The 24,417-nt window shown below is 37.7% G+C and overlaps 8 protein-coding genes across 11 annotated transcripts, besides 1 other annotated feature; 3 read left to right on the top strand and 5 right to left on the bottom strand.

The window, feature by feature from the left end:
• Positions 1 to 36: 36 nt before the first annotated feature.
• On the bottom strand, positions 37 to 2,970 carry MEE40 (Pentatricopeptide repeat (PPR) superfamily protein). The gene has a single exon (NM_115230.3). It carries the CDS (start codon positions 2,905 to 2,907, stop codon positions 643 to 645), a length of 2,265 nt encoding a protein of 754 aa, NP_190938.1. The 5' UTR covers positions 2,908 to 2,970; the 3' UTR covers positions 37 to 642.
• Positions 2,971 to 2,974: 4 nt separating this feature from the next.
• Positions 2,975 to 4,422, top strand: AT3G53690 (RING/U-box superfamily protein). The gene is made up of 2 exons (NM_115229.4): positions 2,975 to 4,049; positions 4,135 to 4,422. The coding sequence occupies exons 1-2, from the start codon at positions 3,166 to 3,168 to the stop codon at positions 4,211 to 4,213; spliced, it is 963 nt and encodes a 320-aa protein (NP_190937.1). The 5' UTR covers positions 2,975 to 3,165; the 3' UTR covers positions 4,214 to 4,422.
• Positions 4,423 to 5,254: 832 nt separating this feature from the next.
• On the top strand, positions 5,255 to 10,685 carry AT3G53680 (Acyl-CoA N-acyltransferase with RING/FYVE/PHD-type zinc finger domain-containing protein; the record flags this gene model as incomplete). 2 transcript variants are annotated; one of them, NM_115228.3, is made up of 19 exons in its annotated part: positions 5,255 to 6,421; positions 6,509 to 6,577; positions 6,672 to 6,870; positions 7,012 to 7,090; positions 7,256 to 7,384; positions 7,488 to 7,553; positions 7,652 to 7,733; positions 7,827 to 7,886; positions 7,984 to 8,036; positions 8,111 to 8,280; positions 8,546 to 8,723; positions 8,806 to 8,863; positions 8,951 to 9,007; positions 9,083 to 9,328; positions 9,465 to 9,526; positions 9,624 to 9,680; positions 9,775 to 9,868; positions 9,965 to 10,105; positions 10,246 to 10,685. In NM_115228.3, 19 exons carry the CDS (start codon positions 5,798 to 5,800, stop codon positions 10,345 to 10,347), a joined length of 2,526 nt encoding a protein of 841 aa, NP_190936.2. In that variant the 3' UTR covers positions 10,348 to 10,685. The 2 variants fall into 2 exon arrangements, with proteins under 2 accessions (NP_190936.2, NP_001326323.1); NM_001339626.1 differs by having other exon boundaries at positions 5,798 to 6,421; positions 7,250 to 7,384.
• An 81-nt stretch (positions 10,686 to 10,766) lies between these two features.
• Positions 10,767 to 12,846, bottom strand: AT3G53670 (uncharacterized protein). 2 transcript variants are annotated; one of them, NM_001203152.1, is made up of 4 exons: positions 12,391 to 12,846; positions 12,206 to 12,286; positions 11,819 to 12,118; positions 10,767 to 11,319 (listed from the first exon to the last, which is right to left on the bottom strand). In NM_001203152.1, the coding sequence occupies exons 3-4, from the start codon at positions 12,104 to 12,106 to the stop codon at positions 10,996 to 10,998; spliced, it is 612 nt and encodes a 203-aa protein (NP_001190081.1). In that variant the 5' UTR covers positions 12,107 to 12,118; positions 12,206 to 12,286; positions 12,391 to 12,846; the 3' UTR covers positions 10,767 to 10,995. The 2 variants fall into 2 exon arrangements, with proteins under 2 accessions (NP_001190081.1, NP_190935.1); NM_115227.5 differs by having other exon boundaries at positions 10,806 to 11,319; positions 12,206 to 12,789.
• Positions 12,377 to 12,502: a sequence feature (AT3G53670.uORF1).
• Positions 12,847 to 12,958: 112 nt separating the features above from the next.
• AT3G53650 (Histone superfamily protein) lies at positions 12,959 to 13,913 on the bottom strand. The gene has a single exon (NM_001339625.1). It carries the CDS (start codon positions 13,850 to 13,852, stop codon positions 13,436 to 13,438), a length of 417 nt encoding a protein of 138 aa, NP_001319739.1. The 5' UTR covers positions 13,853 to 13,913; the 3' UTR covers positions 12,959 to 13,435.
• Positions 13,914 to 14,274: 361 nt separating this feature from the next.
• On the top strand, positions 14,275 to 16,203 carry AT3G53640 (Protein kinase superfamily protein; the record flags this gene model as incomplete). The annotated part of the gene is made up of 1 exon (NM_115224.1): positions 14,275 to 16,203. One exon carries the CDS (start codon positions 14,275 to 14,277, stop codon positions 16,201 to 16,203), a length of 1,929 nt encoding a protein of 642 aa, NP_190932.1.
• A 1,068-nt stretch (positions 16,204 to 17,271) lies between these two features.
• On the bottom strand, positions 17,272 to 19,423 carry AT3G53630 (uncharacterized protein). 2 transcript variants are annotated; one of them, NM_001339624.1, is made up of 2 exons: positions 18,647 to 19,349; positions 17,272 to 18,120 (listed from the first exon to the last, which is right to left on the bottom strand). In NM_001339624.1, exons 1-2 carry the CDS (start codon positions 19,222 to 19,224, stop codon positions 18,018 to 18,020), a joined length of 681 nt encoding a protein of 226 aa, NP_001327124.1. In that variant the 5' UTR covers positions 19,225 to 19,349; the 3' UTR covers positions 17,272 to 18,017. The 2 variants fall into 2 exon arrangements, with proteins under 2 accessions (NP_001327124.1, NP_190931.2); NM_115223.7 differs by having other exon boundaries at positions 17,273 to 17,648; positions 18,647 to 19,423.
• A 43-nt stretch (positions 19,424 to 19,466) lies between these two features.
• PPa4 (pyrophosphorylase 4) lies at positions 19,467 to 22,706 on the bottom strand. The gene is made up of 9 exons (NM_115222.3): positions 22,428 to 22,706; positions 21,584 to 21,721; positions 21,445 to 21,473; positions 21,079 to 21,144; positions 20,887 to 20,994; positions 20,433 to 20,498; positions 20,230 to 20,350; positions 20,072 to 20,153; positions 19,467 to 19,944 (listed from the first exon to the last, which is right to left on the bottom strand). The coding sequence occupies exons 2-9, from the start codon at positions 21,717 to 21,719 to the stop codon at positions 19,902 to 19,904; spliced, it is 651 nt and encodes a 216-aa protein (NP_190930.1). The 5' UTR covers positions 21,720 to 21,721; positions 22,428 to 22,706; the 3' UTR covers positions 19,467 to 19,901.
• Positions 22,707 to 24,417: the final 1,711 nt, after the last annotated feature.

Below are 24,417 nucleotides of genomic sequence, written 5' to 3'. Positions count from 1 at the left end.
GTGGAAGTAGTGATACAAGTGGCAATGATAATTTATCTACGAGTGACGAAACCGTCATCTACTGATACATATGTGGACTGATCTGCTTGATTGAACAAACATACACTTATACCAGAAAAGTTTTAGTGGAGAATCGGAACCCCACTGACCCCAACAATAATGACTATAGCATATACAGTATATTGTTGAGGACACGACGCTTGTGGTTGTGGTTGAAATTACGACCGAGGATAGTTATTGAAGCATAGTGGACTGACCATAGGACCACAGGATTTGACCGGGTTGGTCTGAAATCTGCCAAGTTAACCGGAGAATAAAAGAGATCATGTCTAGGTTTTTCTCTTATAGTCAATAATCTGAAAACGCTAGCATCAATGCCAAAAACAATCGGAGCCTACATAATACATATACAAACAGTAAGGACGAGAGACCATAGAGACTAGAAGTGGACGAGAGAGGATGACCCAACGAATGAGGAACACCTAACACCGCACACTCCATTGTCGTTTTGTTTCTGCATGTTGGTCTTCGAACATAGTATTAAATGGATGAATTACCCCAAAACTTTATAGGAAATCATATTCATAACATCATACATATCTTCTACGAAATTGGGAACGATACTTTTTCTAAAGGTATCTATCATCTTGACCGGTAGGTTCTCCTCGGCTGGCGACTGTCCAAGACGCCGCCAAGAGTGGCCAAAGCGTCCTGAAATTTCCTGATTTTAAGCAAACCTTTCACCATTGAAACCTCTTCCTCCGAGAATCTAGCTTTCTGCATCACCATGTTCACTAACTTGACTAGTGTTTCTTCCATTGACAAAGTGAGAAGACCTTCAGCCAACATGTACAAAGAAGAAAACTCAGGTACAAATCCTTTCTCTAACAGCTCAACAAGAAAGTCCACTGCTTCACGGATTGGTCCACCTCCATTACATAGCCCACGGAAAACGATTCTGTAGGATACTGCATCTGGTGGAGCTTCATTCTGTTCAAGCATTTCTCTAAACAAATTTATAGCTTCTGTTGTTTTCCTCTTTCTAAACAACCCTTGAATCACCGGATTATAAGCATGCGGTGTCAAATTAATCCCTTTCATCTGAATTGACCTCAAAAGCTTACTTGCAACTTCAACTCTACCAGCTTTACACAAACCGCTTATCAAGGTTCCATAGGTCACAATGTCTGGTTCACACCCATTTGAGGTCATGGCTTGCACGATATCCGCAGCTTTCTTTATGTCACCTCCTCTGCAGAAATGTGTTAAAAGCGAGTTGTATGTGTACTTGTCAGGTTTCTGTCCTTCCATAATCATTTGATCCATGAGCTGAGCCGCGTCCTCTACTCGCCTGCTTTTACAAAGCCCATCGATGAGTGTGTTGTATGTAACAGAGTTTCTTGAAACTCCATGTACTTCCATCTCATCAAATATCTCCTCGGCTTCTCTAGTCTTGTTGGCTTTGCAAAACCCATCAATCAAAGTGTTGTAAGTTATCACACTCCGTGCACAACCACTCAATTCCATTTGTTTAAGCATGTTCAGAGCTTCATCTAGCTTCCCTTTGGAGCATAAGCTATCAATCAGCATATTGTAAGTGAACTCGTCAGGCTCACATCCTTTGCTCCTCATCTCTTCAAACAACTCCATCGCAACCCGGTGATTCCTAGTCAAACACAAACCTTGGATCAAAGAGTTAAATGTACAAACGTCAGGAAGGATCCCTTTGCTGGTGAGAACACGGGCAAGCTCCGTAGCTTCCTCGACCTGATTCTCTTTACATAACGTGCTGATCAAAGTGTTGTAAGTAACCGTGTTCGGAGAACAATCTCTAGTAATCATCTGATCAAGAACCTCCACTGCTTCTTTCACCTCTCCAAGCTTACACAAACCCGAAATCACCGAGTTATAAGTATACACATCTGGATCATACCCTTCTTGAAGCATCACATCCATAATCTCAATAGCATGCTTCACATGCCCTGCTTTACACAAACCATTAACTAACGTATTAAACGTGTACTGATCCGGAAAAAACCCGTCTTGATTAGACATCTCCTGAATGAAATTGAGAGCGTCTTCGACTCTCCCTTCCTTACAAAAACCATGAACAATAACATTAACACTCACATTAGACCATGAACAACCAAACTCAACCATCTGTTCCCTAATCCTCAAAGCTCCATCCAAGTCCCCTTCTTCAATATAGCCTTGCATAACCGTTGTAAATGTCTTCTCATCAGGAACAAGACCGTAACTAGGCATATCCTCCAACATCAAAATCGCAGGTCTAAGCTGATGAGCTCTACACAAAGCTTTGATCAAAACATTAAACGTAGATACATCTGGTTTAATCCCCCAGACACTCATCTTCGCGTGAGAAATCTCAACGAGTTTCAGACTATTCCCATCAACGAGAAGATTCAACATCCGGTTATAAAAATGGGTATCGGGTTTTAACCCGAATTCGTCAATCATCCAATCAACAACACTTAAAATCTCATCTTGCAATTCGAACTGAGCATAACTCTCGATTAATATCAAGAAAGTAGAAGTACCCATTTCGCATCTGGAACTCTTCATGTCTTCAAGAATTTTCTTCATGTCATCAAACGAACCAGACCGACCTAGCCGAAGGAGAATCTCTTCGTATAGAGCAGGTTCAGGTGAGAAATTTGGCTTCTTAGAGGCCAGATTAAAGAGACGAAGTGCGGCGGAATCATCAGGCTGGCTACGGAGTGAGTCGAGAAGCTTGACATCGGTAGAGGAGAGAGCTGCTGAGTGAGGAGAAGCGAAGGAGATGGTAGAAGAAGGAGGAGTTAGATTGAGAGAGAAGGAATGATGAGTTAGGGTTACAGCTTGAGAGATAGAAAATGGATAGAATTTGAGACATGAAGAGAAAGCCATAGTTTTCAGTTTCCAGAGAAGATGATGAGAGTGAAGCAACAAAATGGGTTTAAGGATTACAATTTTTTGCTAACCGACCGGTTCGTTCGTGAACCGGACAATTATTAAAAATTCGATTTAGGTTTTTTAGCAGTAAGCCAAAAAGTGAGACGCTTTGGAAAATGGAAAGTGATTCAATGCAAAAGAGCAAAAAGTAGTAAGTGATTCATAAACCCTAATTCTGATTGTGGACGAAACCTAATTAGAATCATTTTTGAAATGGCGACACAGTCAGTTAACGCAGTGATCGTTGATCTTCCCGGAGATGTAAACGACGACGGCGATAATTCCGATTGTTTCATCTTCTCCACTCCTCCTCTCTCTGCACGTGGTTCCACAAAGCGTGATGCTATTTCCGTTGAGAATTACGATCGTGATCGGAAACTTCAACGTCTCTGGGTCTACCCTCCTCACAAAACCGTAATCAAGTCAGAATCTCCAATTTACATAGATCTTGATCTTTACGATGATGAAGACGATGATATCAGAATCCTCTGTTTCGCACCACCAATCCACAGAGAAAAGGGTCAGTCTTCTTCGTCAAAGACGGCGACTTTCGACTGTGAGATATGTGTTGATTCAAAATCCATAATTGAGTCGTTTCGTATCGGTGGATGCTCTCACTTCTACTGCAACGACTGTGTTTCGAAATATATAGCAGCTAAATTACAAGACAACATTCTCTCAATCGAATGTCCTGTCTCTGGTTGTTCTGGTCGGCTCGAGCCAGATCAGTGTCGTCAGATTTTGCCTAAAGAGGTTTTTGATCGGTGGGGTGATGCTTTGTGTGAAGCAGTAGTGATGCGTTCGAAGAAATTCTACTGTCCTTACAAGGATTGCTCTGCTTTGGTTTTCTTAGAAGAGAGTGAAGTAAAGATGAAAGATTCGGAGTGTCCTCATTGTCATAGAATGGTGTGTGTGGAGTGTGGGACTCAGTGGCATCCGGAGATGACTTGCGAGGAGTTTCAGAAGCTAGCGGCGAACGAGAGAGGAAGAGATGATATTTTGCTTGCGACGATGGCAAAGCAAAAGAAATGGAAAAGATGTCCTTCTTGCAAATTCTATATTGAGAAATCTCAGGGTTGCTTATACATGAAGTGCAGGTATATATATGTATCTTCTTCTTCTTAACAAGAGTGTTTTTAAAAAACATTGTTTTTATATATCTTTTTAAACACATTTTGGCAGGTGTGGGTTGGCTTTTTGCTACAACTGTGGAACTCCATCGAGGGACCATACTCATTATTGTTATAATTGTAAGCGTTGATATTTAGCATCAGCATTTCTTATTATATAGGTCTCTAATCTAAAGCTAAGCTTAAGCTTTAAGGATATGGATTTCTATTTGGTCTTGATGCTTTGTACCTATTTTCGCTATTTAGGTAAAAAGGTAATATCAATCATATGGACAATAATTTATCGTGTTAACAATGTAAGATCCTAGAAACAAAAATTCCTTTTCAACTTCTAGCACCTTAACTCTGTTTTACCGTATAGAATGCAACCTTTGTCTTATTTCTTTACATAGGTCTTGTTCCTCTCTTTGACCATCCAAACTTCATGGACTATATCAGGCTTTAAACTTCTTCTTAGGTCTAATCTCTTTTGTTTCCTCTTGTAACATCTCTTAGGATTTTCTCGTTTGAGATCATCATACCTACCATATCCACATAGGATTCTACATTCTCTGATACCTCTAATTCTTACTATCATCAAAAATATGCATTGAAGAAGGGTGAGAAAGGGTTCATTATTAAATAAAAACCTTTATACATTAATCTACATAGATATGTACCTTTGGTCTTCATAGCTAATACCAGATTCCGTTACATTTGCCAACGAATCTACTTAATTCCAGCCACAGAGAGAACAATTCCAGTCACTCTAAAGTGACTTTGCTACTACGTTGTCTACATATTCTCTGAAAACATGATATTATCTCAAGTTACATTAACCAATATGAATGGAAAAAATGACTGTTAATGATAACTTATTATTTTAAACAGAGCCGATCCTTTTAAATTTTGAAGGCTAAAAAAGCCAATAAAAAAAAACAAACAGAAAAATTAGGACAGTTGTTTTGTAAATTTAAGATTTTTTTAAAAGAATGTGTGATGTAGAGAGTCGAACTCGTCACCTCAATCCAACGCAACACGTTACACTAGAAACGAAAATTTCAGTTCTCCCGCTAAATAAATTTCCCACCAATAAGATATTTTAAAAATCTGTAATATTATCCATCAAAATCTGTTTTATTAATTTAAAATAGTTGGTCATCTTCTCTCTCATTTAAAAGTTAAATGTGGACCGCTAAACAAAGCATTACTTCCTTCTGGTTCGTTGCCGCGTTACACGTTCCCTCTATTTTCTCTCTTTTCCCTCTCTTATCTCACTTCCGGAAACCCTAACCCTAATTCGTTTCCTCTTCTCTTACCTTGTTCGGATTTCTTTCGAAATCGATTTCTCTAATCGTTTTCTGCAAATCTTAGATCCACAAAGTTCTCTTCCCAACTTTCGATTCTGGTCGAGCTTAGGGTTTCCACCCCGTTTTGTTCTTACCACTATCTCTGTGAATATTTCGACTTTAATCATCTCCATATGTAAATTTTAGGGTTACTAGATCGGTACATTTCTCCATTTCGATTTCTTCTGAGGGAAAAAAATAAAAATCCTCAAACACAAGAGAGTTTCTTCTCCGATTTGGATTGGGACCATCAAACGTGTTTTACGGATCGGGTTTGCAATATCAGTGTACCCCAAAACTTGGAATTCGAATTGTTTCTTAAGCCTTACAAATCTCAGAGATAATCTCAGTCACAGTACAAGTGCTAATTTCTTGAGAAATTTTACAATGGGAGAAGCAACAGTTTGTTTCGCGAAAGAGAATTCAGAAACGAAGAAGGATTTGAAGAGAGACCGTCTTTGTTTTGAACAAGATAATCTAGACGAAGAAGAGCTTTATTCCTCCAACAAGAGACAAACCAAGGAACCTTCAAATGATGACATGAAGTCGGAGATATCAAACCCAGTCCCGTCTCCGGTGGTGGATAACGCCTCTAGTTTTCGCGATATCACTAGTAATCCGGCTAAATCGAGTTCTGGTGACCGTGTCGGGTCTTGTTCTGGTTCCTATGAGACTATAACTGATGAGAAACACAGTGAATACTGTTCATCGCTAGCTAATAGTGATGCTGTACCGTCAAGTTTCGAAAGGGAGATTCCAAAGCATCTTAGCACAACTGGGATAACGAAAATCACATTTAAGCTCAGTAAACGAAATGAGGATTTCTGTGATTTGCCCATGATTCAAGAGCATACTTGGGAGGGTTATCCTTCCAATGTAGCTTCTTCAACTTTAGGTGTGAAAATGTTGAAGAAGATTGACTCTACCAACTTCCTATCTAATGTGAAGAAGCTATTGGGGACGGGGATTCTCGATGGTGCTCGGGTGAAGTACCTTTCAACCTCAGCTGCTGTAAGTTTCTGTTCTTTGTGGTTTCTCCTGCTATTAGTTTGGATATTCTCATATATATGTTCTTATGTTACTTTTTGTGGTCATTAGAGAGAGCTTCAAGGGATAATCCACTCGGGTGGGTATTTGTGTGGCTGTACTGCGTGCGATTTCTCGAAAGTAAGTTTGTCATTCTTCATAGTTTTCTTGTGGGGTTGTACTTAAGTGCAATTTCTCAAATTTTTAACTTTGTCATATTTCGTTTTGTGGGAAGGTTCTAGGTGCATATGAGTTCGAGCGGCATGCTGGTGGAAAAACAAAACACCCTAATAATCACATATATCTGGAGAATGGACGGCCGGTTTATAACGTAATTCAAGAGCTGAGGATTGCTCCCCCTGACGTTTTGGAGGAGGTGATAAGGAAAGTGGCTGGTTCTGCTCTGAGCGAGGAGGGTTTTCAGGCTTGGAAAGGTATCTTAGTTGCTTGGTGGATTTAGTCTGCATTGTTTGCGTGGAAATCTCCCTGCATTTTTAAAAGTGCTTTCCCTGGATTGTAATGTGTATTCTTTTACTTTCTGATGGACATAGCTGACTTGCTATTTTGTTCTTCAGGAAGTTTCCAGCAAGATAAGAATATGACTGAAGATGATAGCAACCATATCATGGATCATTCGTTTCAATCACTTGTTAGGTACTTTGACCTCCTACTTGTGTTGTTACTTGATCTGAAATCTCCAAAGATTTGTAATTGAAGATGACATTCAGGCATTCAGCTGACACTTGGATCCTTTGTTATCTAGTTGTTTATTTTGTAAGAAGGTTGACATGGTCTAAGTTATAGTTGTGAAAGTTGCAGTTATCCTGGTTCTGGTTGGTCTCTTGATGAGAGTCAAAGCTCTACTCCATGTTTTCCAGAGGACAATTATTTTAGAGAGAAAATCTGTACAAAGGACACTCGACACGCACATAAGCCAAAAGCTAAGAAGTACGGTCCTCAAGTTTTCTTGCTTAGATATTGATACTCGAGTATTACCTATGACAATTTGTTTAAGGAACATAGAAAATTTACTTGGTCGTTAATACTGTAGGCTTACCTCTCATATGTTTGGTATGGGTTGCCATAAGAAAGTTTCTGGAGGCGGTAAATGGAAGAGGTTTGTATTGCTTTTGTGATTCTCATTATTTGGGTGTCTTTTGTCCACATTCATGCTCTAAAGGGTGATGATAAATAATTGCAATCATATCTTTATAGGGACAATGATTTACATCGGTTGCTGTTTTTGCCAAATGGGCTACCGGATGGGACTGAATTGGCTTACTATGTGAAATCACAGGTCTGTTATTTGTGGGCTTAATTGAGTAACTCTGTTTATTCTTGTTGCAAATTTAAGTTTGACTGCTTTTGCTGACACTTGTTTTTCTCGCAGAAACTACTGCAGGGTTACAAGCAAGGAAGTGGTATAGTATGTAGCTGCTGCGACACAAAGGTAACATGCTGGATGCAGTGACTATGTAAATTGGCCGTTAGACTCATTTTCTTTTCCAAGTATAATGACAGATATTTATCGTGTTTCTTAACCACAGATTAGTCCTTCACAATTCGAAGCACATGCTGGAATGGCTGGTAGACGACAACCGTGAGTTATCTAGTTACGATGTGTTTTTGCACTAATGTTGTAAGACATATCTGAAGTTTCTGTTTCTGTTGCAGTTATCGTCGAATCCACATATCTTCCGGATTGTCATTGCATGATATAGCTGTGTCATTGGCGGATGGGGGCCATGTCATTACAACTGGTGACAGTGATGACATGTGTTCTATTTGTGGCAATGGTGGAGATTTGCTACTTTGTGCTGGATGTCCTCAAGCATTTCATACAGGTGTGTATTCGTTACTGCTAAAGGATAGTAGTAAACTTGCTCGCTCATTCTACTTACTATGGCGAATCTACAACTTAATCTCTTGAGCACATATTTCAAGAAAATTTTCCTAAGCATAATGAAAAAGGAATTACTGATATTTGCCTCTTTCCATTTAAGTTCTAAGATAAATTCTTAAAGATGATTTGCAAAATTAGCATTGTTTTGGTATTAGCTCTAAGGTTGTTCTCCGGTTCTAATACTTGGTGACCCTTTTCATATGCAGCATGCTTGAAATTTCAATCAATGCCTGAAGGTACTTGGTACTGTTCAAGCTGCAATGATGGACCTACCTCTTGTAAAATAGCCACTGCTAGTGATCCCAATTTAAAACCCATAGTTATAAGACTGACAAGAGTTGTTAAAGCACCAGAAAGCGAAATTGGTGGTTGCGTGTTCTGCAGGTTGGTTGTATACCTATTTTAATTTGAATGCGAATATACTTGTACTCCACTCTGCTTATTCATTATCCCCCATTTCTGATAGGTCGCATGATTTTAGCATTGGGAAATTTGATGATAGGACAGTTATTCTCTGTGACCAGGTATTGTTGTTTCTGGTTTCTTATTCCAGATTTTCTTTACCCACGTCTTTCTTGTCTAATGGTCATTTTTCCTCTTTGCTCTTGAAGTGCGAGAAAGAGTACCACGTCGGTTGTCTCAGGGAAAATGAGCTTTGTGATTTGAAAGTAAGTCATGTAATATAGGTGGTCTGTGTTCACATGTTCATTAAACCTGTCTCATTTCTTTCCTGATTGCTGTAGGGAATCCCCCAAGATAAATGGTTCTGCTGTAGTGACTGCAGCAGGATTCACAGGGTTCTTCAAAGCTCTGCTTCATGTGGGCCACAAACTATTCCCACGCTTTTGTTAGACACGATAAGCAGAAAGTACAGAGAAAAAGGAATATATATTGACAATGGAAATACTGTGGAGTGGAGGATGCTTAGTGGAAAAAGTCGATACCCAGAGCATCTACCCTTACTTTCACGAGCAGCTACTATTTTCAGGGTATGCCTCAATTTATAAATGTGCTCACATCATTTTGAGTTTTATCTGGCTTGTAAATTTATTTCTTACACACATGTACATTGTACAGCGAATTTATTTTATAAACACATGTATAGCAAATGAGTTTACTTTTCAGGAGTGTTTTGATCCCATTGTGGCAAAGTCTGGTCGTGATCTCATTCCTGTCATGGTCTATGGGTAAGCTGTACTATGATAAACTCAGATTCAAGTTCCTTTTTCATTCAAATGTTAATAGTAATTGATCATCCTGGTAATTCTTCCAACATGTTTGCAGGAGAAACATATCTGGCCAGGAGTTTGGAGGAATGTACTGCTTGGTCCTGATGGTGAAGTATGTCTGGTGTTCTTGATGCATTTATCTTTCTCTCTGTATTGTTGTTTTACCATCTCTCAATCTTTCTAAATGTTTTTTGCTGCGTTTTTAGTTCCCTAGTTGTTTCTGCCGCGCTGCTTAGGATATTTGGTCAGAAAGTTGCAGAACTTCCTATTGTAGCTACAAGCCGAGAGTATCAGGGAAGGGTAAGCTTTTGTACATCCCATGTTTCTTTGCTGTGTCGGATTCGCTTGTTTGTTTTATAACTTGTGACAAAACCAATTTGTTTAATGGTTCTATAGGGCTACTTTCAAGGGCTGTTTGCTTGCGTTGAGAATCTTCTTTCCTCTCTGAATGTTGAGAACTTGCTTCTCCCAGCAGCTGAAGAAGCTGAGTCTATCTGGACAAATAAATTTGGATTCACAAAGATGACTGAACATCGAGTACGTAAAGTTTGGCCTGGGACATTTCCTGGCAAATGCTTTCATGATTAATCTTTTGACTTGATCAAATCTTTAATGGTTGCGCAGTCTGGTTACAAAAATGGTTAAAAGAGGATTAACAATGGTGTTTGTGTTTACAGTTACAGAGGTACCAGAGAGAAGTGCAACTAACAATCTTCAAGGGAACATCGATGCTCGAGAAGAAAGTACCGAGTTTTTCAGAATCAACTTCAATCATCTGATATCATCTTTCATGGAAGATTTTTTGAAGCTTCATCCGGATTTTGGGATTTGGGATCTTTCCTTTTTTTGCTCTCTTGCCCCTTTTAAACCCACTCTTTGTTTTCTTTTTGCAGAAGGATCATTTCTTGTGTACCTCTGTTATTTTTTGTACAAGCCCTTAACAAAGACGATATTAGAATTTAGAGTTGACACAGGAGAGGTTTCAGATCTAGTGAAATATTTTGTAAAGGAAAGAAGTAAAAAGAAGCAAATATAGTAAAGTCGTCGGCATATAATACTAATGTTGTTCCTTTCTGTACTGTGTATGGTTTTGCTTGAACTGATATATTATTTCTTGTGCACTTTCCATCAAATTAAGGGTTGAAATCTACGAACTACGATCCAATTTGCTCTACTAAATTAGCAGTATCAACTTTTTGCAAAATTATCAGCTATATTATAGATAAAGGAACAAGTAGAGAGGGAAAAACTTCACAATAAAAGTGGTAAATTGAGTAAAAACAAAATCAATTCCGTACCAACAACAATAGTCGTTCTGAAACTCGAGAAAAGTTTTCACTTCAAATCTTTTATTTATAAACAAGAAAGAGAGAGAGAGAGAGACAAGAGCAAGGAAGACGCAAGAGCCTTGGTCATACCACACAGATTCAAGAAGATGCAGCTAGAACAGACATTTGTGTTGTCCAATCAAACTTATCACGACTGTATTTGCTGCTGCGTGAAGAAATCTGCTTCTTGTCTTTGCTGCTGCGGGAATTGCTGCTTCCCTTTTGTCCTTTCTTTCCATTCTTCTTCAGGTTGTCTTTGCTCTTTGATTTCTGCGGTTGCTGTTTCTTGCTTCTTGTGTGAGAGACAATGGAGGGAGGAGGATCATACACATCTTCAGCCCATGACACACTGAGCTTCTCGAGTGACTTGCCATGCTTCTCTCGACCACCTTTAATGGCAGGAATCAGAGTAACCACACTCATCTGTTGTTGGATTACAAAAAACAACAAAAATCAGAAGCAGCCAACATAAACACAGCATTTCTCTACTACATATATCATAAACAGAAAAGATATTTATAAGCACCAAACATTGATATATATATATATCACACAGCCAAAATCTAAGGATTTGTATTATTTCATGGATCATAAAACCTAAGCTATGTTCTTGCTTTGGCCAGGGATGATTTGTAATGTTACTCCTTCGCATTCTTGTATATCTACCACTAAAGACTAAAAGGTTGGTTCTAGATGTTGTAAGCAACTACCGACATATGATTGAAACAGCCACGATCACAAGCCTAGAGCTACGCAAAACATCTAAGTTCAATTATATATGTGATCAAAGATAGAAACTTGACATCAGCACAGACCACACCGTATTCTAAACAGGAGAAAGAACAAAAGACAATAGAACAGAAAAAACGCAACAACTATAAAGATAGCGACCAGTGTTATGAAATAAGATAGGGTCACTTACACTCTCAGAGAACATGTCTTGCAATGCAGTAGCAAGGTTCTTATCTTCACTTTCATCATCCAAAGAATTGAGAGGTAAAGACTCAGGGATGGGTTCGCTGATCGCCTTGTCTTTGGATTCTTCAATCACAGTTTGGTGTATATAACCACTATCATCACCATCAGACTCTTGAGCATCATCAGATCCAACACAAGAGATATGCTTTACGCCAGTAGAACATATAATGGGACTGGAAGCAGAGCTGCTCTCTGCATCTTTGAAATCCAACCCACCACAGACAGAGCTCATATCCAAAAGTAACTGCAACAAACACAAATTCAAATACCATTAACAAGAGAACTCTAGCTCAAACAACACTTTAGCCAAAAAATCATATAGCCAAATTACCTCGTTCACACAAAACGTCAAAACAAAAACCGAAAGATCGATCAATAACAAGCTTGTTTTCTTCGATTAGCTTACTCCGAGCTAGGAAATGCGTGAAAACAAACCAAACCGAAGAGAAAATTGAAAAGATCTGAAGAGATCGGAGAAACAAAAAAACAGAGAAATTGTTGTTTAACTAAGATTACCACGCCAATCACTCTTTTGAAGAGGTTTCAAACGATTAGAACTTAAACCAGAATGATAAAAAGTCAACGCCGGAACCAAAGAAAGAAGGAGTATCTCAGAGGACACCCGCATTTTCTCTATCCTCTTGGAAACCCTAGAAGAAGAAATCCAAGAGCTACCCAAAAAAAAAAACGAATTCAAATCCGACGAATCGCAGAGACAGATCTCAGAGCTATCTAAAAATCAGTAAAGAACGATGCTTGAGACAATCAGAGGCGACAAACACTATAGCCGAATCATGGTAACAAGAATCCGAACAACCATATCCAAAACGAAATCACACGAAACCCAGCCAAGATGTTAAAAAGCTAATCTGAGAGAAGACGGATGGATCAAACGAGTTTTTTTTATATTAAGATAGAAATGCAAAGAAAGGTCAACTAGGGAGACGAAGACGTGGCCACCTTACTCGGAGCGAATCAGAAATATACACGTGTCTCGTGTTTAATACTCTTATTTTATGTGTCTGAATTTTTCCCGCTAGAGCCCGATCACGAGGGAAAAAATGGGTCACGAATGATAAATAGGCCCAGTTGTAACGTTTGTTCACTGAAAAGTGAAAACCTTAAACATCAATCATCAACATCGTCATCACTAAACACAGTTAGAAATCACCATGAAGTGATTAAATCAAGGGATTAAGATAAAACCAAATGGATCAGTATGATTTTGTTAAAGTGAAACATTCTTTAACATAATTACTCAAGTATATGATTTACCATTGTGCCCACAAATCTCTGCAAAATATAACTAGTGTTGCTCCCCACCAAATTAGTGGAATCGTGAAGAACCAAAAGAGTTATGGATAGAAAAAAAGGCCAAAAAACCCTCAGAAACGGAAGAAGATATTGATCACCGATCAAATAATTTTTTGTTCTTATGAAGAAAACGATATTCATTAACAAAGGAAACTTTTCATTCAAAGATTTACCACCAAAGATGTAGAAGAAAGCGATAACACCTAAACGATTCGAAAGGCGGAAAGAGAATTAAGAGATATAAACCCTACGAGCTAGTGAATTTAGTAACCGCCTTAGTGCCTTCAGAAACAGCGTGTTTCGAGAGCTCTCCAGGCAACACAAGTCTCACCGCCGTCTGAATTTCCCGAGAAGTGATCGTCGGTTTCTTGTTGTACCTAGCCAATCGCGATGATTCCTGAGCTAGTTTCTCGAAGATGTCGTTGATGAAACTGTTCATGATCCCCATCGCTTTCCCGGAGATTCCGATATCAGGATGAACTTGTTTCAGAACCTTGAAGATGTAGATCTTGTACGTCTCGATGTTCTTCTTCGATTTCTTCTTCTTCTTTTCGCTTCCACCTTCCTTGGTGATCTTCTTCTCCGCCTTTGGTAATTTCTCTGCCGGAGCTTTTTCTGCTGGCTTCTTCCCAGCCGGTTTCTTCTCTGCCGCTTTCGGAGCCATTGATGCTGACTTTAGAGATGAGAAGAAATTGTGGTTAAATACAATCACTTGACAATTGAAAGATGCGTCTGATGGAAAAACTGAGGAGACATTTGTTTATATAGAGGCTTCTGCTGGCTTTCATTGGTTACCCGAGTTTCTTGCGGATCGATGACGTGTCATCCATCCATCGGAAAGGTTTCGAATAATCAACGGACATGATGGCTCTATCCTCTTAATCATTTATTATTAATGGGCCTGGGCCCTTTGTTTTTTTAAATAGACGATTCTGATTTCCTTTTAATTTGCCGATGCCGACTGTAATTTTTATATAATGTGAATTTTTTTAATGGAAGTCTGTTGTTCACGGAGACAGAGAGAGCGCGGGAGAAAATCGAACCCTAACCCTAATTTTGCGATTGTCTATCTTTTCCGACGATCTGATGGTGAGCGATAAGATAGTAGAATCAAGCCACCGCAAACACCGTAGGTCGTATTCTCCTTCCGACGAAGTCGTTAAATCTTCCAAGCGGCACAAGCACCATCATCACAAGCATCGACACAGTCATCATCTTGATGAGGACGGCAATGAAAAGAATGTTTATCCATTTTTGGGGAATCCTGGTAACGATGGTGAACTTGATTTGGAGGAAGGGGAGAATTTGAAGAAGAAGGGAAGCATTGATAGAGAAAGCAATAGAGACAACTACAGAGGTAGGAGTAGTAGAGATAAAGCTAGGTCTAGTAGTAGAGAGACTGGGAGGGAGAATGAAAGAGAGAGACGTAAGGATCAAGATAGGGATAGAGGAAGAAGAGAAGACCAGAGTGATCAGGAGATCTATAAAAGTGGTGGTGATGGATATGGGGAAGTTAGGCATGATGCAGAAGATGACTTAGATTCTTTAAAAAGCCATAAACCTAACGGTGAAACTCAGGGCAACGTTGAAAGGTCTGAAGTTGATAATGATGATGACGGTGAAGATGTTGTTTGGGGAGTTGAAGAACAAGAAGCTGCAGAGATGAAAAGAATCGAGGAAAGCAAGAGGATTACGCAAGCCATATTGGAGAAATATAAGAAAAAGTTGGAGCAGTCCTCTACTGTGGCAGATGTTCAAGCTAAAGCTGGGTTGGATACTGAGGCCGTAGATGGTGAAGTCGCCAAGCTATCTTCAGCAGTTGGGGAAACACCTGCACGGCTTGTGATATCAGACTCAGATATGACACTAGCTTCCGCAGGCAGCCCAAAGAGTGACATGTTCAGTGATGATATCTTTGGGGAGTCTCCTCTAGCTGATGGTACTCGGAAAGGGAATGCACTTGTTCCTTTTGTAAGGAGTGGACTCAATGATAATTGGGATGATGCAGAAGGTTATTACAGTTATCAGCTTGGTGAACTACTTGATGATAGATATGAAATCATGGCTACTCATGGGAAAGGTGTATTCTCTACCGTGGTGCGTGCAAAAGACACAAAACCTGAGCTAGGTGAACCTGAGGAAGTGGCTATAAAAATTATTCGGAAAAATGAGACAATGCATAAGGCTGGCCAGGCTGAGATTCGGATATTGAAGAAGCTAGTTTGCTCTGACCCAGAGAATAAGCACCACTGCGTCCGTCTTCTTTCAACTTTTGAATATAGGAACCACCTTTGCTTGGTGTTTGAGTCTCTTCATCTGAATCTCCGTGAAGTTGTGAAGAAGATTGGTGTCAACATTGGTCTAAAACTATATGATGTTAGAGTGTATGCTGAGCAGTTATTCATATCCCTTAAACATCTCAAGAACTGTGGGGTTCTTCACTGCGATATAAAGCCTGATAACATACTAATGAATGAGGGAAGAAACATGTTAAAGCTTTGTGATTTTGGTAGTGCAATGTTTGCTGGTGAAAACCAAGTTACACCATATCTTGTTAGTCGTTTCTACAGAGCTCCAGAAATCATTCTTGGACTACCCTACGACCATCCGTTAGATATTTGGTCAGTTGGTTGTTGTCTGTATGAGCTTTATAGCGGGAAAATTATGTTCCCTGGCTCCACAAACAATGATATGTTACGCCTGCATATGGAACTGAAAGGTCCCTTCCCTAAAAAGATGCTTCGCAAAGGAGCATTTATCGATCAACACTTTGATAAGGACTTATGCTTCTATGCTACAGAGGAGGATAGTGTTACTGGAAAGACAATAAGGAGAATAATGGTCAACGTAAAGCCAAAAGATTTAGGTTCAGTAATTAGACGACGTTATGAGGATGAAGATCCCAAGGTGTTGGTTCATTTCAGGAATCTTTTGGACAAAATTTTCACACTTGATCCTCAAAAGAGACTTACAGTGTCACAGGCATTAGCTCACCCATTCATCACGGGCAAGTGAACCTCATAATGTTGTTGCCCTTGCTTGGATACATGTACATTCTATATATTACACAATTAATTTTTTGATTAAGATTCTAAAGAGTGTTATAATGACGATGTTGTTCTTAGAATCATGATTCAGTTTCGACAGTTGAAAAAAAATGTGACGATTTAATTTAAGCTAAGGGTGTGTGGATCAAAATTGCATACTTTTTTGAATTTAGTGGTTAAGAAAATCAATGCTTGATAGGACTGTTTTTTTTTGTCTACATCATTGTTTCATTGCACAACCGAATATACTTTATGTCTGCAAACATTGTTTTGCTTTCAACATCTATTTTCTGAAGACATCGCTTTTCAATCTTTGTATTTCTCTAATATCTTATTTCTTTTTTCATTTTATTTCTACACTTGACATTTCTTTTTAACAAAAAAAAATATATATGAGAATATTTCGTGAATGACTATGATTCTGAATGGTGAAAACTCACGGCAACAAATGAAGAGTAAGAGTTAAAGAAGAGGAAATTGTTATTTAAGCGAATTTTTGTAGAACTTTTGCATATCAAAACGATTTTTAAAGAATTTTAGAAAGTGGTACGTATTAGAAGTGTTCACACACATATATTTATAACATTAAGCATTATATTATTAAAAAGTTATAATTAAGCATATAAATTTAATACATAGATTATAAATAGAGTAAATTTGGAAAAATACCTTTTTCTTCATTTTTACGTTTAAATATGTAAAATCAAACTTAATAAGATTAATAATATCTACGTTACAAATATCAAATCAATTTATTTGTAATAATTAAAGATTTAATTTTTACAAAGTCTTAATATAACTAAAAATTCCAAAAAATTATTATCTTAAATATTATTTTAAAACAATAATGAATAACAACATTCTACCATGGGTATTGGGTACGTGTGCAACACATGTGCTTCCCAGTTCTTACCGTACATTTAGTTTGGTAGTTTGTACGACTTTCCTCATTATATTACACAACGTGATTTTAAATCCGATATAATACATACTATTCACCAATAAAAAAAAAAGGTGAAATCTTCATTGGAAGTACTCGAGATTTGAAAACGATTCAATTAAATTTCGTTATCGAAAGCAGAATTGTAAAATGAGCAAAACATATGATTCTGATTTAAGAACACAAAATAAACAAACATGGGGAAACTTGAAAGCTTCCGAGTTCGATGACCATGCATTGTAATCTTTTCTCTCTTCATTAACATGTATTGTAAATTTGGTTCAGAAACAACTTCAGATGAATTTCTTAAAGAAAACAGATTCACCCATGGATTTCCCGGTTTAAATAAAACGGAATAGAACCCGTAGACCCACCAGCACCTTATGTTTTGTTGTCGCGAGTTGTTCACACATCTGAAATCTTCCCGAACAATGTGACCTCTCCCTACCAAGACGCTCTTAGGAACTTAGACCCTGCCAGTTCACGATGAACCACGTAAGTTCAGTGATCGATTCTAAACATTTTGAGTATGTAACCGCAAGATAATCAAGTTAAAGTTGGAATCTAAAGTGAAACAAGAGAATAATCTAATAGATACTTGGAAGAGGATGGATATCCGAACAGAATATGAAAAGGCAAGAGTAAGATCAAGCATTACTAATACTATTGAGTAGATTATCACACCACAAGCTTAAAATTCATCGTCTTAGAACTCTCATTAAGTAATGTAAATGGATATCGGAAGATCTAGATGTGGTCATCATATGAACATTTAAACAACATTCTATATCAATATTTGTGGACACCGTAAAAATGAATATTCTTGGCATGAAAATCCCTGACTAATATAGTGAACTGTATATGAAAGCAATTGATTTGGAGATCGACGAAGTCTCACTAGTCACATTGTGAACTAAATCGAGTGTCCAAAACAGCATTGAAGGCCTAGAGCAAGGTAAAAAAGTTAACAAAAAGCATTGTAAGAACATGCAGTTTTATCATACATATATGGGAAACAACTATCTAATATGAATTGAGGAGAATTAATCGATCGTATTTAACGACCATGTGTTATTTCGAGACAGAAATGCAATGACCACAATCCACAACCACACATTGGCCTAACCTGTAACTTCATTCAGGAAACAGCAAGTGCTGAATTCACTACTGGCAATGATCAAAAACTATCATTTTCCAAACTCTTTTCATCAACTTATTGTCTTGCAACGAAAAAGAAACTGTAAAAGCAAACTAAAGGCTTCACCATGAGCGAATCAAATTTCAAAACAGAATTCGCTAACAGCAAAAATCATCCAAAACATATGAGCCATTGTTATATTTCTCACTGAATACATACTCTAATACATGACCTAAAACTTTGATTAGCCAACCCTAGATCAATGAACAACTAAATCATCCCGAAAGCAACACAGAATGATAGAAAGTTTAAAAGGAGTTGTAAGAAACAAACCTTGAGGAACCGATGTTGATGTTGTTCCTATGAAGAATCCTACCAGGAGCAGCGTCACCACCATCGATCAACTCTCTAAGCCCCAAATTCTCCACCTCCTCTTCTTTCATCTCCTTCTTCTTCTCCTTCTCCACACGGCGGTTATTAGGAAGCTTCACAGGCAACCTCTCGAAGTAATTCCCGTAGATATACTCAGGCGTGTACCCATTCTCTTCATCAAACAACATGATATGACCATGCCACTCCCAAACACGATAATCCGATTCCTCATCCTCATGAAACCCAACGCAGATGTGGTGTTCGTTGACTGTCACGGCTTGACCTGAATTCGGCTTGAGAGAATCGCTTCGACCAGAGACGATGACTCGGATTAGCTCTTTCTCAAGCCTAGCTTCTTCTCTGTCGAGACTGGTCTGACCTTCTCCGTCATCATCGCCGTCGCTGTCGTCGGATTTGAAGAGGAGGTCGTCTAGGGATTGAGAGAGGAAATGAGAGTTAGGGGGACGAATTTGGAGACGTCCAAGTAGGGTTTGGATTAGGAGGTTGTCGATGTTGCTGTTTCCATTGAAGGAGCTCATCGTTGATCACAAATCGAATCGATCTTCTTCTTCCTCCTCCGATTTTCGTCCTTCTTCTACCCTAAGAGGAGAAGAAGATGCTCTCTCGGGTTTTAGGGATAGGAAAGGGTTTTTGGTTTTGCGATGACGGTTCATTGAGGTAAACGTGGTAAATTTCAGAAAAGGTAAGGGCTAAAATGGTAATATTCATTTAGATAGCATCTGATCACAGATTTGTAAATTGAACTATGGAATTTAGTTGGTTTTAACAAAATTTAAGCAACTTGGGATGGAATCTGAAAGAAAAAAAAAGAGTATACTAAAAGAGAGAAAATTAACACGTATAACATATTGTGAATAAATGACATACTATAAGGTTTTAGGGAGGAATCTTCATCTATTCTTTGATGTATAAAAGATCTAATAGAAGAATAAAACTCAAAAACAAATTGATTAAGATGAGAAATGACACCAAAATTTAAAAAGTGATGACCACAAATGAGAAAAATCCCTGTTTTAGTCTTTGATTATCGGTTTCATACGACAAAAAAAAAAAAGAATTATCGGCATCATCTACCGGATTCATCAGAGGACATACACAACAAATATATCCTTTGAGAAGCCTGACATTTATATGTATATTTATATTTGTGAATAATGCAGTTGTGAGCTTTCATTCCATTGCTTGAGGTGGTGATTCAACGTCTTAGGTTCTCCACGACGTAGTCTGCATAGAGATCCCTACATGACACAAAAGAGTTGTCCCAATTTGATTAGTTAGTTATTCTTTGATATAAACAAATTGCGGCTATTTACAAGGTCATAATATATGAAGTAAATAACAGTAAGTTTCATGAAGGCTACTTACATGGAATGCTGAACTGCGTCGTAGGCTGCAGTTGCCGGAAGGAAGTCGTTAACGGCTACTTCCTTGTTCTCGTTTTTCTTATCTGCAACAAGATTACAAGAGTATGAGCCTCATATCATCCTTAACCAACCAAAAGTTTGTAAGAAAAGAACACTCACAGTCTTCAAAGAAACGGCGGATCTCAGCCATACGATGAGGCGGAAGCTCACTGATGTCGTTGTAATGGCGATACTCTGGATCGTCAGCGCAGACAGCAATGATCTTGTCGTCTTTCTCACCCTATTCAAGCAGAAAGAGCTTCTAGTTTCAATCTCTGTTACTTTTATAAGTACTAATATGACAAGTACGTTGAATATCTAACCTGATCAATCATTGGCATCAGACCAATAGCTTTGGCCCGAAGAAAGCATCCTGGGATCACCGGTTCCTGTAGAAAATATTCAACAAGATTCACATGAGATGTGTTTTCTACCAGTCAAATAAGACAGACTGAGATGCTGATGATGCTTATAGACTTGATTGATTAATAAGAGGTTTTAAATTCCAGAGTAAACACTAGAAAATCCACACTCTAAACAATATGCTGAGACACCTTTATAAGCCTAGCAGCCACTAACTGCTCGATAACTGACTGGCAACATTTCTCATCTGCTACATTCATTCCTAAGCTACACAGTTATAAAGTAGAGTCTATAGCTAAGAGTTGAGCGCTTGAACTTCTTCAAAGCTTATCAGATGCACAAATCAAAATAGAACAAGAAACATTATGTAATGAATTATGCAGGTTCTCAAAATTGTATGAAAAAATATGTTACCTGCATAATGACAAGAACATCAATAGGGTCACTGTCCTCACAAAGGGTACGCGGAATGAACCCATAGTTGTGTGGGTATACGACAGATGAGTAAAGAATACGGTCGACCTGAGAATATGTGTAAAGTTTAGACAATCGTACCTCTAATAATGAAAGGGACAGCGAAGAAAGTTAATGCAATCAAATTTATACCTTAATGAGACCCGTAGTTTTGTCGAGTTCATATTTCACCTTGCTCCCTTTTCCTATCTCAACCACCTGTAATAATGCCTCCGTATGCTTGGTTAATGATTCCCACAACAATATCTCAAAGATTAAACCCATAAAATGGTTTCCTAATCAGGCGATGAACATCATTTCATATGCTACAGCAGACTCAATTCAGGTTTCAAGATATATAGCCAATGAATGTTTTAATTTTCTTTGAGTGAATGCTACAAATATGTAAATTCTGTAGAAATAGTAAACAACTGCAGCATCTCCGAATACGCATAATGGCAGTTTTGTGACAATATAATTAAATATTTTCAATCCTTAGAGCTTTAGCAAAACACTTACACAATTGAAGATAATTGGGGCTTCAGGTCCTGTAAACAAAGGAATGCGAAGCAAAAAAGGTATAAGAGTTATTACTAAAAAACAATGAAATGATCTTAGAGCCAAAAAAAAGAAAAAGAAACCTTTACGTATAGCTTACCTATCTCGAGATCATGCCATGGGTGTGCAGCTACTGATCTGTGACTCATGGACGAAAGTATCCTCTCATTAAGAGTAGGAAGTGAAACATGTTTCTCAACGTAGCTTTTGGTAGAAACCTCAATCGGTGGCGCCATTGCTGCAAAACAATGCACATAACAATTCATAAACAGAACAACAACCATAATATATGCATCTCTGAAAAGCAACAAACACAAAATATGGGCTCAAACTTTACAAATGTTTTAGTTCCCCTAGATCATGGAAGATAAAACCATATTTTCATGAATTATACTAAAGATCTCTGTGCATAAAATAAGTTAAATATATAAATAACAATCTTCAACACCTGGGGAAATCAATTGAATACACACAACGCAATGGTGGACACAGAGACACAAGATACAAAATCTAATAAAGAGAAAGTTACAGAAACGTCCAAGAAACGCATAATTTTTGCAGCAGTTCACGAATCCATAAATGTCTCCACCGACAAAACCGTTCCCACATGTGTATAAAGCGAGCAAAAGATCAAAATTTTATTTATACAAAAAAACAGGGCACTCTCTTGAAATCATCTTCAGATAAAAAGCAATGGGCCTTAAGAGAAACGAGCAAAGATTTTCTCTTTAATGGAGTTTGATAATCTAAAAATGTAGATATACATCACAAAGATTGAATATTTTGGAACCCAACTCAGATCTACAAGTCACAAAGATCTCTCGGGGGAACAAAAAAACTCGTTCATGGCTTATGCAAACAGATTAAAGACACCCAATCCCAAAACCCTAGAAACCTTCCGAGGAAGAACAAATCCGATTGAAAGAACATTTCGAAATCCGTACCTGAACAAATCGACAAATCTGAAATCTCCCGAGATAAAGTGTCGTCGAATGAAGAAGAAACGCAAGCACAGATCTCAAGAAGGATAACCCAAAGGAGAGAGAGAGAGAAGCAAGTGTAGAGAGAAAAGCTAAAGGAGAAGAAAGCTGTGACTAAACGCGTTCCCGCTCTATGTCTCTGCTTCTGTGCTATTTGAAGACTCCATTTTTTAGTTTAGAAAGAATATTAATATTTTTCTGGAAGGAAAACAATAAATTAAATTCTCTTTAATTTTGGAATATGTCCGGACCCGAAAGTGTCAATGTGGCAAGATTTTATTGGATGATGGAAAAAGAGACATAGACGGAATTCCTAACGGCGGTGGGGTCAACGTAAGGTTTGGCTGTCTGATACACGTTAAAGTGACTCGGATTGCGAGGAGTCCACGTTAAGTCTCCGTTAGCTACTGTTAATTTGGGGAATATGCTGGAGAGAGTTGAGATCAGGTGTTGGCGAGTGCACCGAAAATTCGTGTTCAGATTTATGACATCGCAATTTCTCTGTCGGTGGATTACAAACTGCAATCAAAAGAAAAGCATATGTTAATCTGTCAAGTGAATATTCGTTTTTATTTTCTTTCTATACATAATGTATATGGATAATTCAAACAAAAAGATGTGTAAAATGATAAATATGGGTGTTTATCGTATTTTATATAGTATTAGGATTCATGCAAAAATGCATGGATTGTCTATGATAGTAATTTTGGTAACTATTATTTTTTTATTTTTTTTATTTTTTTTTTCAGCTGGTAACTATTAAATTAGTAGAATTTAAAATAATTTATACTTTTAGGATTCCTATGATAGTATAGGATTTCTATACTATTTTGATATTAGGAGTTTAAAATAAATTACTAACTTATTATTATTTTAAATTATTAGATTTATACTTTTAAAAGTATTAGATATTATATGGATTTTTGTTGTTTACAGCTCTTTTTTTTTTTGGTATTTGAACTCGTATTATAATCGGTTACTGGCATTGATTGATACAAGTCACCAATTACCATCACCGTAAGCACCGTTTTATGATTAATTTTTATGATAAATATACACGTGCATTTCAAATAATTACCATTTTCATATCGGAAGGTTTTGGATAATCTTTCTGACTTTTTGTATGGTAAGAGTTTAATGAGATTGGGATAAAATTGGATAAACATGAATCTCATTGTAAATTGGAGTTAAAAGCATTAATAAGACGATCACATTAACGTAATAATTGCAGTCTACATTCAAAACAAATCTGAGAATGTATGCTTTAACTTTTTCCTTTAATGTCAATGGAATCACTCTTCGTATCCATTTAGAAAAGGAAACTAGATCGTATAATTTAGGAAAGGCTTACGTCGTGTCGTGTCATTCCCTAATTTTTTTGGATAATAGTTAGATATCGGAAATAATTGGATAAATTTGGATTAACATAGAACTAAATAGTGTAAGAGTAAAAAAAAAACATTAAATAAGACAGTATAGGGGCTTAAACTTTTTTGTTACCTCAAGGACGATATTTTAAGTAAAGTTAGCTTTCCTTTAATGTCAATGGAAACACTCTTCGTATCCATTTAGAAAAGGAAATGGATCGTGTAATTTTAGGAAAGGCTTTCGTCGTGGCATTACCTCATTGGTCGTGAAGAAGTGAAGATGTGGACTTGTCCGCAGCGGATGATCGGTGGATGGGGTTGAGTAAACGAATGCTCATGCAGTACATTAGATGCTACGTAGGATCATTGTAGATTCCTATCCACGCTTTATTCTTTGGATGATTATTTGCTTAACACCGACGACAATATATTCAAATTTCCTCAATTTGTCAATCGCTCTCTTTTTGCCTAACTCTTATTATTATTATTATTATTTTGCCTAACCTTTGCGTCCCCTTGGAGTTAAATAATTGAGTTTATTTACAAGTGAAGGGATTGAAACAACTTTTTTTTTCCCAGAGCTTAAT

Source organism: Arabidopsis thaliana, chromosome 3, assembly GCF_000001735.4.
Source record: "Arabidopsis thaliana chromosome 3, partial sequence".
Lineage (NCBI taxonomy): Eukaryota > Viridiplantae > Streptophyta > Magnoliopsida > Brassicales > Brassicaceae > Arabidopsis > Arabidopsis thaliana.
Note: the sequence above shows the minus strand (reverse complement) of the source record. Positions and strands in the feature narration are given on the sequence as shown.

Bases quoted from the DNA above. Each gene is read 5' to 3' on its own strand.
- AT3G53630 (NM_001339624.1), bottom strand. From the start codon at position 19,224: ATGAGCTCCTTCAATGGAAACAGCAACATCGACAACCTCCTAATCCAA. The intron at 18,121-18,646 runs GTTTGTTTCTTA...ACCTTGCTCTAG, and splicing joins ATCAACATCGGTTCCTCAAG to GCCTTCAATGCTGTTTTGGA.
- MEE40 (NM_115230.3), bottom strand. From the start codon at position 2,907: ATGGCTTTCTCTTCATGTCTCAAATTCTATCCATTTTCTATCTCTCAA.
- AT3G53650 (NM_001339625.1), bottom strand. From the start codon at position 13,852: ATGGCTCCGAAAGCGGCAGAGAAGAAACCGGCTGGGAAGAAGCCAGCA.
- AT3G53690 (NM_115229.4), top strand. From the start codon at position 3,166: ATGGCGACACAGTCAGTTAACGCAGTGATCGTTGATCTTCCCGGAGAT. The intron at 4,050-4,134 runs GTATATATATGT...ACATTTTGGCAG, and splicing joins TGCTTATACATGAAGTGCAG to GTGTGGGTTGGCTTTTTGCT.
- AT3G53670 (NM_001203152.1), bottom strand. From the start codon at position 12,106: ATGAGCTCTGTCTGTGGTGGGTTGGATTTCAAAGATGCAGAGAGCAGC. The intron at 11,320-11,818 runs GTAAGTGACCCT...ATCCAACAACAG, and splicing joins AAGACATGTTCTCTGAGAGT to ATGAGTGTGGTTACTCTGAT.
- PPa4 (NM_115222.3), bottom strand. From the start codon at position 21,719: ATGGCGCCACCGATTGAGGTTTCTACCAAAAGCTACGTTGAGAAACAT. The intron at 20,995-21,078 runs GTATAAATTTGA...ACATATTCTCAG, and splicing joins AAACTACGGGTCTCATTAAG to GTCGACCGTATTCTTTACTC. The intron at 20,499-20,886 runs GTAACATATTTT...TATTTTCTACAG, and splicing joins ATGTTCTTGTCATTATGCAG to GAACCGGTGATCCCAGGATG.